The sequence below is a fragment of the Corapipo altera genome, unplaced genomic scaffold (genome assembly GCF_003945725.1).
Source record: "Corapipo altera isolate COAL_440 unplaced genomic scaffold, ASM394572v1 50, whole genome shotgun sequence".
Lineage (NCBI taxonomy): Eukaryota > Metazoa > Chordata > Aves > Passeriformes > Pipridae > Corapipo > Corapipo altera.
This window is the reverse complement of record NW_020884889.1, coordinates 2165325-2177721: the sequence shown is the minus strand read 5'-3', so window position 1 is coordinate 2177721 and position 12397 is coordinate 2165325. Positions and strand designations below refer to the sequence as shown.

The 12397-nt window shown below is 43.4% G+C and overlaps 1 protein-coding gene across 1 annotated transcript in view; it reads right to left on the bottom strand.

The window, feature by feature from the left end:
- The window catches only part of ADAMTS17 (ADAM metallopeptidase with thrombospondin type 1 motif 17), a 167563-nt gene that overhangs the window by 134191 nt on the left and 20975 nt on the right, over positions 1–12397 (bottom strand). Inside the window, exons 4-6 of the mRNA XM_027644623.1 lie at positions 11980–12152; positions 2559–2642; positions 1848–2005 (exon numbers count right to left, since the gene is read on the bottom strand). Of these exons, the coding sequence (XP_027500424.1) occupies positions 1848–2005; positions 2559–2642; positions 11980–12152 (415 nt within the window). The remainder of the gene's footprint in view (positions 1–1847; positions 2006–2558; positions 2643–11979; positions 12153–12397) is intronic.

The window sequence follows — 12397 nt, the reverse complement described above, 5'->3', positions numbered from 1 at the left end:
ACACACACACACACACACACACACACACACACACACACACACACACAGACACACAGACACACACACACACACACACACACACACACACAGACACACACACAGAGACACAGACACAGACACACACAGACACACACACACAGACACACACACACACAGACACAGACACACACACACACACACACACACACACACACTTCCAAAGCCAAGAGGAGAAAAATTCATTTCCCTGACAAAGGAATCGGGTGCTGGGCCAGAACTCTTCCAAGCAATGCAGAAGCAGGATGGGTTAAGGATGACAAGACACAGCAAGAAGGAAGGAAAGCCTACACATCCACACTGCTGGCCTACCCAACAGGAAAAATGCTCCTCTTGTGCACAGAAATGTGCTCTCTGGCCTGAACTTTCTCACCAAAGCTGAATCTAGTTTTTAACCCAACCAAACCTGTACTTCTGCAGCCATTCTGAGTGCAAACCCCTGCAAATATACTGAACAATTCCTCCTAAAATTTCTTTCTCCAGTTCCTCCTCAGATGCCTGAGTCCAGCTCATTTAGCCTGACATTATGCATTCAATTTTAAAAGGTGCACAGATGAAATGCTCTGCTCATTCCTTCCACCCCACACTCAGAGCACATCAGAAGAGATTCTGTCTGCCTCACTTGTCAGGCAGGACAACTGGATACCCAGATGAGTTTAACAAAAATGTTAGTTATTTATTTAGGCCCTGATCCAGTGAAGCACATGCTTAACTATAACCAGGATATGCAGCCCACTGACTTCAAAGGAACTATTCACCCTGTCTAAACTGTTAAATATCTGTAAGTGCTTGGTGGACTACAGTGAATACAGAGAAGAGAGGAGGATTTGAGGGAACTGTCTGTGCAGGTGCATCCTTAGGGACTCTGCTGGCCCCATGCCCACCTCAGCAGCTACTTTAGTGAACACTCACCACAATCCCATGGAGAGTTTGCACTGGGAATGGTAACAAAATAGATTATTACAATCAGGATGGCAGTTTATGCAAAAACATATATTTCTACAACTGGGGAAGAAGGGAGTAGGAAGTAGTGTTTTTCTAGCACAAGGAGCATCCATATTACACTATAATTTTGTGCTCACTTCAATTATTCAGAGATCACTTCTACAACAATGAATTCTTCGTTTACATCTTAAAGAATGCAAACAACTTAAAACACCATGGATTTGTTACTCACAAGTTATGGTAACTGTGAGGAACATTGTACTGTGAGGTTGAGCTCAGGTAGTTAGAAGAAAAAAGACTGTTGTCCCTACAACATCCTTTTTCTCTCTTTATCTGATGTGTTTGATACATCAATAAGTGGAGGAGCTCCAGGGTGCAAAGGATTTTGCTCAAGTATTTATACAAAGGTTATTTCACATCTGAAATAAATGCAGGAGTTTCCAATTACACAAACAAATGAGGACTGACACCCCTCCTCCATCTCAGTTCTGACAGAGGAGGGGTGTTACAGTGGTTATCTCCTCAGGCAAAGAGAGAGGAAATTAATTCAGTTTATGGTATTCATCTTTCATTTTCTTTAGGAGATAACTCCTTCACCACCTTCCCCACTGCTGACACACTGTCTGCTCCTCTCAGACTGTTCAGTTGATTCATCCCTAATTGCACAAAGACCACTTGAGCTCAGCTGTGTTCTTAATCCCACACTTTTCTTCTAGGAAGAAGGACTCATGCTCCAAAACCTCATCTATTTCTTCCACTTATATCAGGTAGTGTGAGAAAAAAGGCATCTCCTGTCTTGCCTGATCCTGACTGTGACATGTAGCAGTGACCACGACCGTGACAACACTTAGGTGTTGTTACCATACCTGGTTACAAAAACAGCAGCATCCACAGGAGGGGTGTCATCCCTTGCACCAGGAACCTGGTTGTTACCAAGGTATTTTGCTCCACCATATTCTTCATTTTGCCATTGACAGAAGCTCTCCAGAGATCTCTCTCCATGATGCCCAATAGACAACTTTGCCTTTTTGGGGGAAAAAAAAGGTACAAGACAATAATTATCAACCACAGTCTTTACAGAAAGTATCGGATCTCTGATGAAAACTCACAGGCTCAAAGACATAGATGTGATAGAGTGAAAACTGGGAAACCAGCTTCATCTGAGCAGGTGAACTCAGGACTGTGGACTCCACTCTGACTTTTGCCAGTTGATCTACAGACCAAACTCCACCAGCTCAGCAGTCACAAGTTTCTAGTACAGCTCTACATCCAAAAGCCTCCTGAGTCTGGAATTCATACATTTAATACCAGACCCATGTAGTTTTTAATCTCTGTAAGGGTTAACTCCTGAGACTGGTTCACAACTATAAACAAAGGATAAATAAAAGGATTGTAGTTCCTTTCACTCCCCCAGCCCCCTGCACTTCCCACCTTTAGTGCTGCCTGGTGAAGTGTGACAGGCACCCTCACAATTTGTGATCCTGTGGCCAGACAGACCCCACTCCCCCCTCCCACCCTGCTCTGGGAGACACCACAGAACAATCGCAGCAGCAGGGCAGAAATGAGTTAGAACTCACAGGGCGGTTGTGGAGCAGGACTAGTTTGGTCACTCGAATGTTGACTTTAATTCCAAGGCTTTGATGCTGAAACATGTTGTACACCTGTCAAAATGCAAAGAAAACATCCACAGCATATCAGCAACAATACCTAGTAATAATTGAAGGAACTAATTGCAACCAAAGTTAGATATTTGTCCTGAAAAACTGACACAGAAAAACCCCTAATGAGTTGTGCTACTACATTCAGTGAAACAAAGAATTTTTAAGAGCTACAGTGTTACCAGCTCTAACAGTTCCACATACCACAGGGTAGCCACAACACTTGCAAAATCAGAGTAGGTTTGCTCCTACCTCCTGCACTGGGCTTCCCCACCTGACCAATTGGTCACAGACTAACCTGAGCAAGATTCAGTCTCCAAGGATAAAAAACATTAAAAATAAACAAAAAAATACACAAGCCAGTTGCTGAAAAAAAAAAAGAACCCCAACTTTTAACTGGAATAGACAAGATAAAAAATAATGAAGAGGAGATAAATATTCCAAAGGAACTCTGTGAAACAAAGTCTCAGGGACATGGACATACGTTATGAAGCATCCAACCAACATGGATCTTCAGCATTTAAATATCAGAGATATCTCAATGCAAGATGAACTAATGGTGTGTTTTCGACTTCAGGAAATAGAATGGAAAAGCAATTTCCCTCTGTTATTTTCATATCTTATATGAGAGAATAGTAATAAGGCAGCACATGATGACACAAGCCTCAGGAAATACAAAAATAGCACCAGAAACTACCTTACTACTTTCTCCAGATTTTGCATTCCAACTCAGATACTTCACCTCATTTTTAGAGGTTAGAATATAAGATTTTAATTGATGCCAGAATTTTACTCCCCCCATTCCTCCATGTACAAATGTTTTAACTAGACTATATAAAAAATGTGAGGGAGGGGTTTATTTTAAAAAGGTGTAAAATACCACATAAAAATCACTGGATGAATATTGCATTCGCTATCTAGTCAAAAAAATAAAATCAAGACCACTGAAGAGAGACTCTTGACAAATGGGAGGCAAGATTTGGCCCCAGGTAAGCTGTATTCCTTACTCGTTTGGCTACAAATATCACAGAGGCCCAGCTAACTTCCTACAACGAACCCAAGACATGAACACATCTTGGATATTATGTTTTCAACGCTTGGTATTTTTCCTATTTGTGCAAATACTCAGGAATGTGCTCAATGTAAGAGTGTTCTTAAGCTCTTTAGTGTTTGGGGTTGGATTTAAAGCACACACGTAAATGTTTCCTACAATTTAGGCACAGACTGCAAGACAGAGCTACTCAGTGTTTGACCCACTGACCTTCAGTATGAGCACAATGAGCCATTTATCTTCCCTGGGGCTGGTGTACAAATGCACACAAGTGCTGGTACTATTTGCTTAGCTCGGGGGTATGTTGGTAGAGCAGCTCAGGCCTCTCACTACAGACCTGGGGGGGATAAACTTGACACTTGCAGGGAAGGGCTCTGACAGATGACCCCTCTGTAAATGGAGACCTGGACGTTCAGCTGGGAGGGTCAATGGGGCATCAGGCTGAAATCGCTCCTGTACCACCGCAGAGCCTGACAAACATTTGCCTGGGATGGATGCCTTTGGTTTGCCCAACCTGCTCTGAGCCTCCCATAGAGTTTCCACTCACGAAATGAGGGTAAGTACAGCAAACATGTTCTTATCACTAAGTCTAATGGTGCTTGCCTTCCCATCAGAGCAGACAAGCTGTCTGCCTCCAGACCTAGCACAGACCATCCAAACACACTGATTTCAAAAGGTAGATTTCCGTGGCAAAACCAGCTGCTGGAGAGTTTAGGATGTCATCTTGAAGGCTTTCAGCCCTTCTTCCTTTACTGTTGTGCTCTCTGTCCCAAGGATAACTTTGACTGCACTTGTATTTGCATCCATCAGTGATCTCAGAAGAGCTCAACCTACCAAGCAGCAGCAACAAGTGGATACTAAACCAAAAGGACACCAGGCATGCAAAAGGTTTCACTTTGTTTGTTTATTCAAGCTTTGTTTGCTTATTTTCTTAAATGAAGCCCAAAGAAGCCCCAGATTGATGGTAGTTTGTGTTGCCTAGACTGAACATTAACCTTTTCCTCCAGAGAGAGATCACTTAACAATTACCATCAACACACACTTGACTTGGTGAAAACTGAATTTGCCAACTAAAATAATTTGTATAAAGAGAAAGAAAGATGAATTAGAACAACTCACTGCATCCTATGACTTTTCCTAGGCTCGACCTCCCTCCTCCATTCCTGACTCCTTCCCCCTCACCTGAAGCCATGCAGGGGGATGCAGAATGGTGGCTGTGGTGGCTTCATAACAGCTTCTCTCTGCTGCTCCTTCCTCCTCCTACTTTGCCCCTGTTGCAGTATAAATCCCCTCCATGGGCTGCAATTCCTGTCAGGAGAACCTGCTCCAGCACAGGTTCCTCTCCTTAGGTCACAATATTCCTCAGGGAACAGCCACCTGCCCCACCATGGTTCCCCACACAGGCTGCAGGGCAACTCTGCTCCAGCACCTGGAGCTCCTCATCCTCCTGCTCTGACCTGGCTGCTCACACAGATTTTTCCTCACACTCTTCCCCTCACTTTTTTTTCACTACACAGGGGGTTTTTTGGCCCTTTTTTCAATATGTTTTCACAGCGGCACCACTGGCTCTTCTGAGGGGCTCCACCGGTGAGGGCGGGAACTGGGCCTCCCCTCAGAGCAGCCCCTCAGCCCCCCTGCCAGCCGAGCCCCACACACTGTCCTTTCCGATGGAAACCCACACTCAAATCACAGGTGGAAGGAACCCCAGTGAGAAAACAGGCTTTTAAATGATCTGATAAAAAAATAAGAGCCTGATTCAGCACAGGTTGTTCACAGTCATTCTGGCGGGACACAGCCGGTGTTAAACCAGGCCGCGCCAGGCAGGCTGTGCGCAAAGGAAGCGGTATCACAGAATCCAGCTGTCTTTAAAATAAAAGAATTCAAACACAAAGGTCTTTCCTGCTTGGAATTGGGGTTCCATCATGGCAGCAACAACCTTCTGCCTTACTCACCCAGACAACAAGGAAACCATCACTCGCAGACGTGGTGTGTCCAAGCTGTCCAGACACCACGTCCAAGTGTCCATCATCACCCTGTGAGCTAATCATGCCAAGAGAGGTGGCTGGGATAACTGGTACCAGGGGATTAGGAACGGGATTTCCCACCGCAGATGTTCTCAAGATTTCCTGCTGCACGGACAACGTGCATTAACAGAGACACTGACTCACAGACACCTCCCTTCCCACTCCCAATACCATGGGCCACCCTTCCTCAAGCCTGCAATTGCGTCACACCCTTGAGGCTGCTGTGACCACTTGCAGCAGGGGAAAAATAAAAATATTTGGGGTATTTTAGAAACTTCTAATAATATAAGGCAGCTGGGATCATGAGTTCGGTTTCACAAAACCCGCTAACACACTGCCATGGAACAAAATACAAAGGTTGCTGGTTTAGGACATCGCCACAGTGGCAGAAAGCAGCTTGGCTGGAACACAAATGGAGTTTCTTGATCACTAGGCTGAAGGGAAGGGATGGGAAAAGTGGTCAATGCAACTGAAGTGTTGTGGTTGCCCTGCTGCAGATTAACTTCTTGCTGTAAGGACTTCTCTGTGAGGAGTCACCAAAAGTAGAGTGAGCTTTGAAAACAGAAGAAAGGGATGGTAAAAATTATCCAAACAGACAGAAACAATGGAAGGCAAAGTGCAGAAAAACAAAAAAAAATAAAGCTTGTATCTGACATCTCCCTCCTTCATCTGCACTTCTCTGACAGAGCCCTAGAGAAAACAGAAGAGCTTGAAGCCTGGACCATCCTGCCCTGTTTGCATTCCTCCTGCCTTTCTTCCTCCTTACAGCTTTGACGTGGAAGGGGCAAAATAAATGCAATTTTGCCATAAGCTGTCCAGGCCTGCCTCAGCACGCATAAAGCACAACCCAGACATAAGGAATTGGGCTGAGAGAGGAACTAAACTACAACATTTTAATTTTTTTTTAATTCTCAAGAGCTTCCTCTGCAGGTGGACGGTGGGAGGGAGACGTGTGGGTTTCAGATGTTCTGGAGTTCAGAACAGCAACCCTGAGGGTAAATTGACTTTTTTCTTTTTCTTCCCTAAGCATTGCACTCAAGCAGGAGCCTTCCCGTTGCCTTGGCTGCTGGACAAGGTTTGGACAGCAGGAGCATTAGTCAGGTTACTGAGGTTGTCTTTCACTTGTTTTGAAAAGTGCTATAGGATTTCTAACACCCACCTAAAGCCAAGCTTTCAAATTACTCCTTTAAACATTATGAAAAAGAACATATTCATGGCTCTTTATAAGATACAGTTGACATAACTCTTTCTCCTGGGGCTGCTGGAGTGAGAAGAGAAATCTGCAGACAGTGATCAAACACTTATATCCTTTTCCTTTATGTCCCTGTTCCCATCATGAAAATTCCAGATCAGGGTAAGGGAGCTGATTATCAGTGGCAGCTCTGGAGCCTCAGTGTGCCAGCCCCCAAGAGCACAGATATAAATCCATCAATGTGTGCATGATAAAAATGATTTTATCCGCTTCTTTAACATAAAAAAATCCTCACAGGGGAAATCCAAAATGAAAAACAATCCGTAGAGTGTAAAATCAGGCTTCAGAGAGTAAAACAGTATCACTGCTAAAGAACAACATAAGAATTTTCCCTCTTAATGACATCCAAAAGATCAGTAACTTCAAGTTCCTGCTTGCTGCTGCAAAGAGCTTCCACACTAATCTCATGGCTTAGAAACAGCTGCAGGAGAACTAACACTCACTGCAGTAACTTACCCCTCCGTGCTGGATTCTCTGAGAAAAAGGCAAGCTCAAAACCAAGCCACACTTGTAATTTATTCCAAAACCCCAAAAAATGCACTTAGGGCAGAAAAAAAACCCCAACCCAACTCTTTTTTTTTTTTTTAAATGTTTTCAAACCCATAGAAAGCAGCTGTTGAATTACTATGTTGTGGTCTTGGAAATTCAGACATCTCTGTCCCTAAATGCTCAGAGGGTCAGTCTGGGTGGGACTTGGTTTGCAAAGTCAGCTCTGCACAACTGTGAGGAGCCAACATTCACAAAGTTCAGGTACTGGCTGAAACCAGTCACTCCTCATTATTAAAAACACTCCAGCCATGGACAGAGCCTTCCAAAGGGTCTCATCCTCATTTATCATATGCTCCAGAATCATTTGAATCAGTTTTTTTCCAGAAAGCTCAAAGCCTAAACCATGAAGACCAGCCAAGAAGAAGCCAGTGCAGTTTCTCTGTGAGGACACAGAATCTTTTTTTCTTTTAGATGAGAAGAAGACACAAGAGGAAATAAAAGCATAAAACTGCAAGAAAGAACATCCATCCAAACAGCTCCACATGGATGAAAAGCAATGAGAAATTATAGCTGCCAGATGCAGACTAGCAGAATGGGTAAGCAAAATAAGCATGTTTTTAAGCATCTTTTACCACCAAGGCACTTGGTTTTGGAATTTATAGAAGTTCTAAACACTGGTGACTACTGAAGGGCATGAACAGGAGATGCTCTCAAGCCAAAGGATGCAAAGGTGAGATAAGAACTGGAATGTAAACACTGCAACACTGAAAAAGCTCAATAACAAGGGAGTTTAACTTAGAAAAATAAATCAGCACCTCTATTTAAGTAGCTGGTTTTGAATTTCTATAGTTCTGCTGGTATCTCTCCTTGACAATGTCCTTACATTCCACATGCCCACAAACTCATTGCCTTGCTAAGGCTGCAGATGTCCACAGTGGCATTGGACAACAACTTCATCTCCTGTTTGGAAAATCGTGCTGAACCAAACACCTTGCCAGGAAACAAGAAAAGGTTTCATTTTAGCAGTGGTGACTTAAAAAAAAATCAACTAAAATCCCTGGAGCCACGCTTGTTCCTACTCATACATCACAGAGTACCTTGGAGGGAAATTCTTCCATGATTTTGGAAAAATCTGTCTTACAACTTCAAATATTAGTTCAGTAAATGGAAGAATTTGCACCTCTACAGTGACATTCACAAAAAACCAAGTACTTCTAATGTGAGTCTATTCTCTGTTCAGGGGGATGGTCAGAACTACAGAATACCTCTAAAAACACAGCATTTCCTACATGAAGTACTACCTGTGTTTTCTGGGTTCCAAAACGGGTTCGCTGTGCTTTTTACCTGTTATTCTAGAGGAGGGTGGTGGGTTTTTTCCCCCCTAAGATTCTCATTTAACAAGGGAGCAATAAACCCGTATTTTGTAATGCTGACTTTTTTTCCCTTCAGAAATTCTTGTAACATAAATAGATATTAAATACTTTAAGGCAGATCACTTTATTTAAAATGTCCATAAATATAAAATGCATTAATAAGACCTCTTAATGCTTGTTTTGTGGTTTGACAGTAAACGTAATGGCTTACAAAGAGGAGTTAAGTTAATATACCCCTGACCAGTAATGTTCTATTTGCTTAAATACAAGCACCCAAGCCAAAATTAACATTCTGGTTTCTTTTAGAGGCAGCCTGCCATCCTGCAGTATAGCTGAATAAGCACTGCCTAACATCATGGGGCAAATCCTGTCCCCCAGCTAACAGTCACAAAAGGCTGACAGGGAGGCAGGGCAGGAAAAGATCCCAAACAGCCAAGAGTTTGGCCAAGACCGACCTAAAGCACATAACTCACTCTCTGAAATAACGTTTTTCTGCATTATTCTTCAGCTTCTTTTGCTGGGATGAAGATCAGCTCTCATTATGCAAATGGAACATTAAAATCCCCTTGATTTTACCTTGGTTTACAGCCTCAGAATAAAGGATTTATGCAACGATGCCATCTATGTGTTTGCCCATCATTATTCCTCAGTATCTTTTGGTCTTGCCAGTCACTCACAAGCAGTGTCCTCAGTGAGGTTGAGGTCTGAAAAATTATGTTCCTACGAGTGTGGAAATGTAGGTGACAAAGGAGAGAGACTCTTCCATTGCCCCTCTGAAGGCTGGAAAACTGAAACATAAATTCAAATCTGGAGGCTAAAAAGGTGAAACATAAATTCAAATCCTATCAGACATGAGAAAAAACTCACATAAGTGAGACCCTGAGAGCAATGACTTAACAGTGGGAAGCATTTCAGCTGGACTTTGCACCCTGGGAGATGTCACATAACTGTGTTCCTCATCCAAGAGTCCTCTTCCATGTGCACTCTCTAACGTCCAATAAAGGGGTGAGCTCACACTACAGCATCAGAACCAAGCTTAAAAGTCCATCAGCTAAATCCATTGGAAACTAAGCTTCAATATTTGTGTAATAAATGGGTTTAGAGAACCCAACCCATCTATCAGCACCTCTCCACACATGTGTGTTCACACCTGGCGAGATGATGTTGCTGAGATGTTCTGCAGCACCTCAGCCTGGACAGACAGCAGGACTCACAGCCATCTTTTAAGGCTTGGTCTACCAGTGTACTCATCCCTAACAATTTTCCTCTTTATCTTTGTGTAGATAAAGCTACACAACACAGAGATTCCCAATGGTTATGCTGAAATCACTGCCCTATTGGCATGAAGATCATCAAAACCGATGATTAGATACGTCTGAAAAGCTCTCACAGCCATAATGCCACGTACCTGTGGAGCACAATGGCAGATTTTTATTATTACCCTGATGAACTAGTGCAGAACAGAGTTTAGGAGGACCCTTGGGTTTCCACTGCAAACAAAAAGCTTCCATCACCCCTCTCAAGGTCCCAAGCACTCAACACAAGGAAGAAATTCAGCCTTGGCATGCTACATGGGAATATGTATTTCTGTTAGTTCAAAAAGTGATTTGAGAAGCAAATCTGTTCAGAGCTGAACTTATGTTCTGCCTGCTCACTGCCAACCTGATACAAGAGTGTAAAGTTGGAAGATTGTGGCTTTGAGAAGAATAAGGCTCTTGTGCCTCCAGTAAACACATCCTTAAACACAAGAGTTGGTAAGGAGACCCTGAAATGATGGTGACACCCATGGATTTGTTGCAAGGAGACATTTCCTACAGACCAAATAACTGCAGAGCCACAATGAAGCCCCATTAAGTGACCATTGTCACAGCATGGTGGAAGGCAAATAAAAGGGAGAGGAAAGGACACAGCAAAGCAGCTTGTTAATGGAAAAGACTAGTTAAACAAACTCCCTGCTTAATCAGCAAAGCAGTTCACTGTGGGAGAGCTCCCTCACACCAGTGCTTGACAAAGCAACACAAGACCTCTTAAAAAGCTGTTGTTCCAGAGCTGGTTTCTGCTGAGCATCCATCACTCAGCTCTTCGCTGGGAAGCAGGACCAGGCAATTACTGTTAAGAACTGTTATTTTTCCCAAGCCAATTTGCTGCTCATGAACAACAACAGAGACACAGGGAAGAGAATGAGCTGTTCCTGGATATTACAATAGCACGGGCAGAGGAATAGGAGCTTCCTCCAAGACTTCCTTGTGCAAATGCCTCTGGAAGGACCCCTGCCGTCTCTGAGCAGAGTTTTCCATGTCCACATCCAATTTAGCCATTATCTCTTTACAGGCGCTGCCAACAGCTGAGTGAGCATTCACTGAGGGAGACTTTGTGTTCCCTTATCAGCTGAAGCAGAAGGCTTCACTACAAGGACAGCTAACAAATTAACACCCCACTCCACAGGAGCCTGCAATTTCCAAGCATTCTCCTCACTCTCGACAGATTCCCTGCAGAATTTCTAGAATGCTTCTAAAGCACAACTCCATCAACTACTCATAGGTATGATCAGCACCACTTCATGTAGCCCCAGAGGTTGCATGGGATCAGCTGGCAGTTTGGTGATAAGTTTTCCAACCGAAGCCACCATTTTCATTATGTAAAAATGAGAGATAAAAAGTGTTTTGGACATAAAGCCAGGTTTTCTGCTGGAAATCAATATGACTGCTGGCTTTGGTAACACTTGGACTGTCTGTGACACTGATCCAGAGAGAAATCTCTCTTATGAAACAGGTATGCCACGGAAATCTTTAGGAACTCAAGAAACATCTTGTCAGACACCACCATCTATTCCACTCCTGGTCACTCTCTTCCAAGGTAAACCACAGCAGCACCAGAAACCTGGTAGAAAACACCACTACTGAACAATTATTTTCTAACTGAAAACTTGCAATTCCAGTTTAAAAAAAGGTTTTTTACTGTGATGTCCTTCGGCAAATACAAGGAATCACACAAATGGAGAAGAGGAGGCACATAACACACGGAAACCTTGCTCGCACCTCAAGGTCAGAACAGTTCCCCATTTCTGCTGTCAAGTAAAGGAGCTTGAACCAACTCTGGATACAACCTGCTTGCTCTTGCTGGTTCTTTTGAGAGTAAAGTGCCCACTTACCATATTCATGACTGTGAGGATGAATCTCTGGGCAGCCTCTGCACCGTGGTACTGGACCATGTCAGCATCTGCCACCACCAGAGTCTCCACCGTGTACTCGTTCGTGAGGCGAATCGCGTTCCTTCTCTCCCTCCAGTCACTGGTTGATTTCATTTTCTTCTGTCTCTTCTTTTCTAAAAGTCAAAATAATCCTTAAGGCTGGCAGATCATAATAGAACATTTATACCCCTTTCAACAAACATTCTCACGTTCAGGCTGCAAGAACACTTTAATTTAAGTGCTCTTTGCTGGTCAAAAGAAGCAACCAAGAGGTTCCATTGCAAGTCCATCTGCACCTCTGTGTGCAGAGTGTGTGAGACCACCAGATGACATGCAAATAAGGAAGAGGATGGGAAAAAAAAAGTTCAAAAAAGCCAGA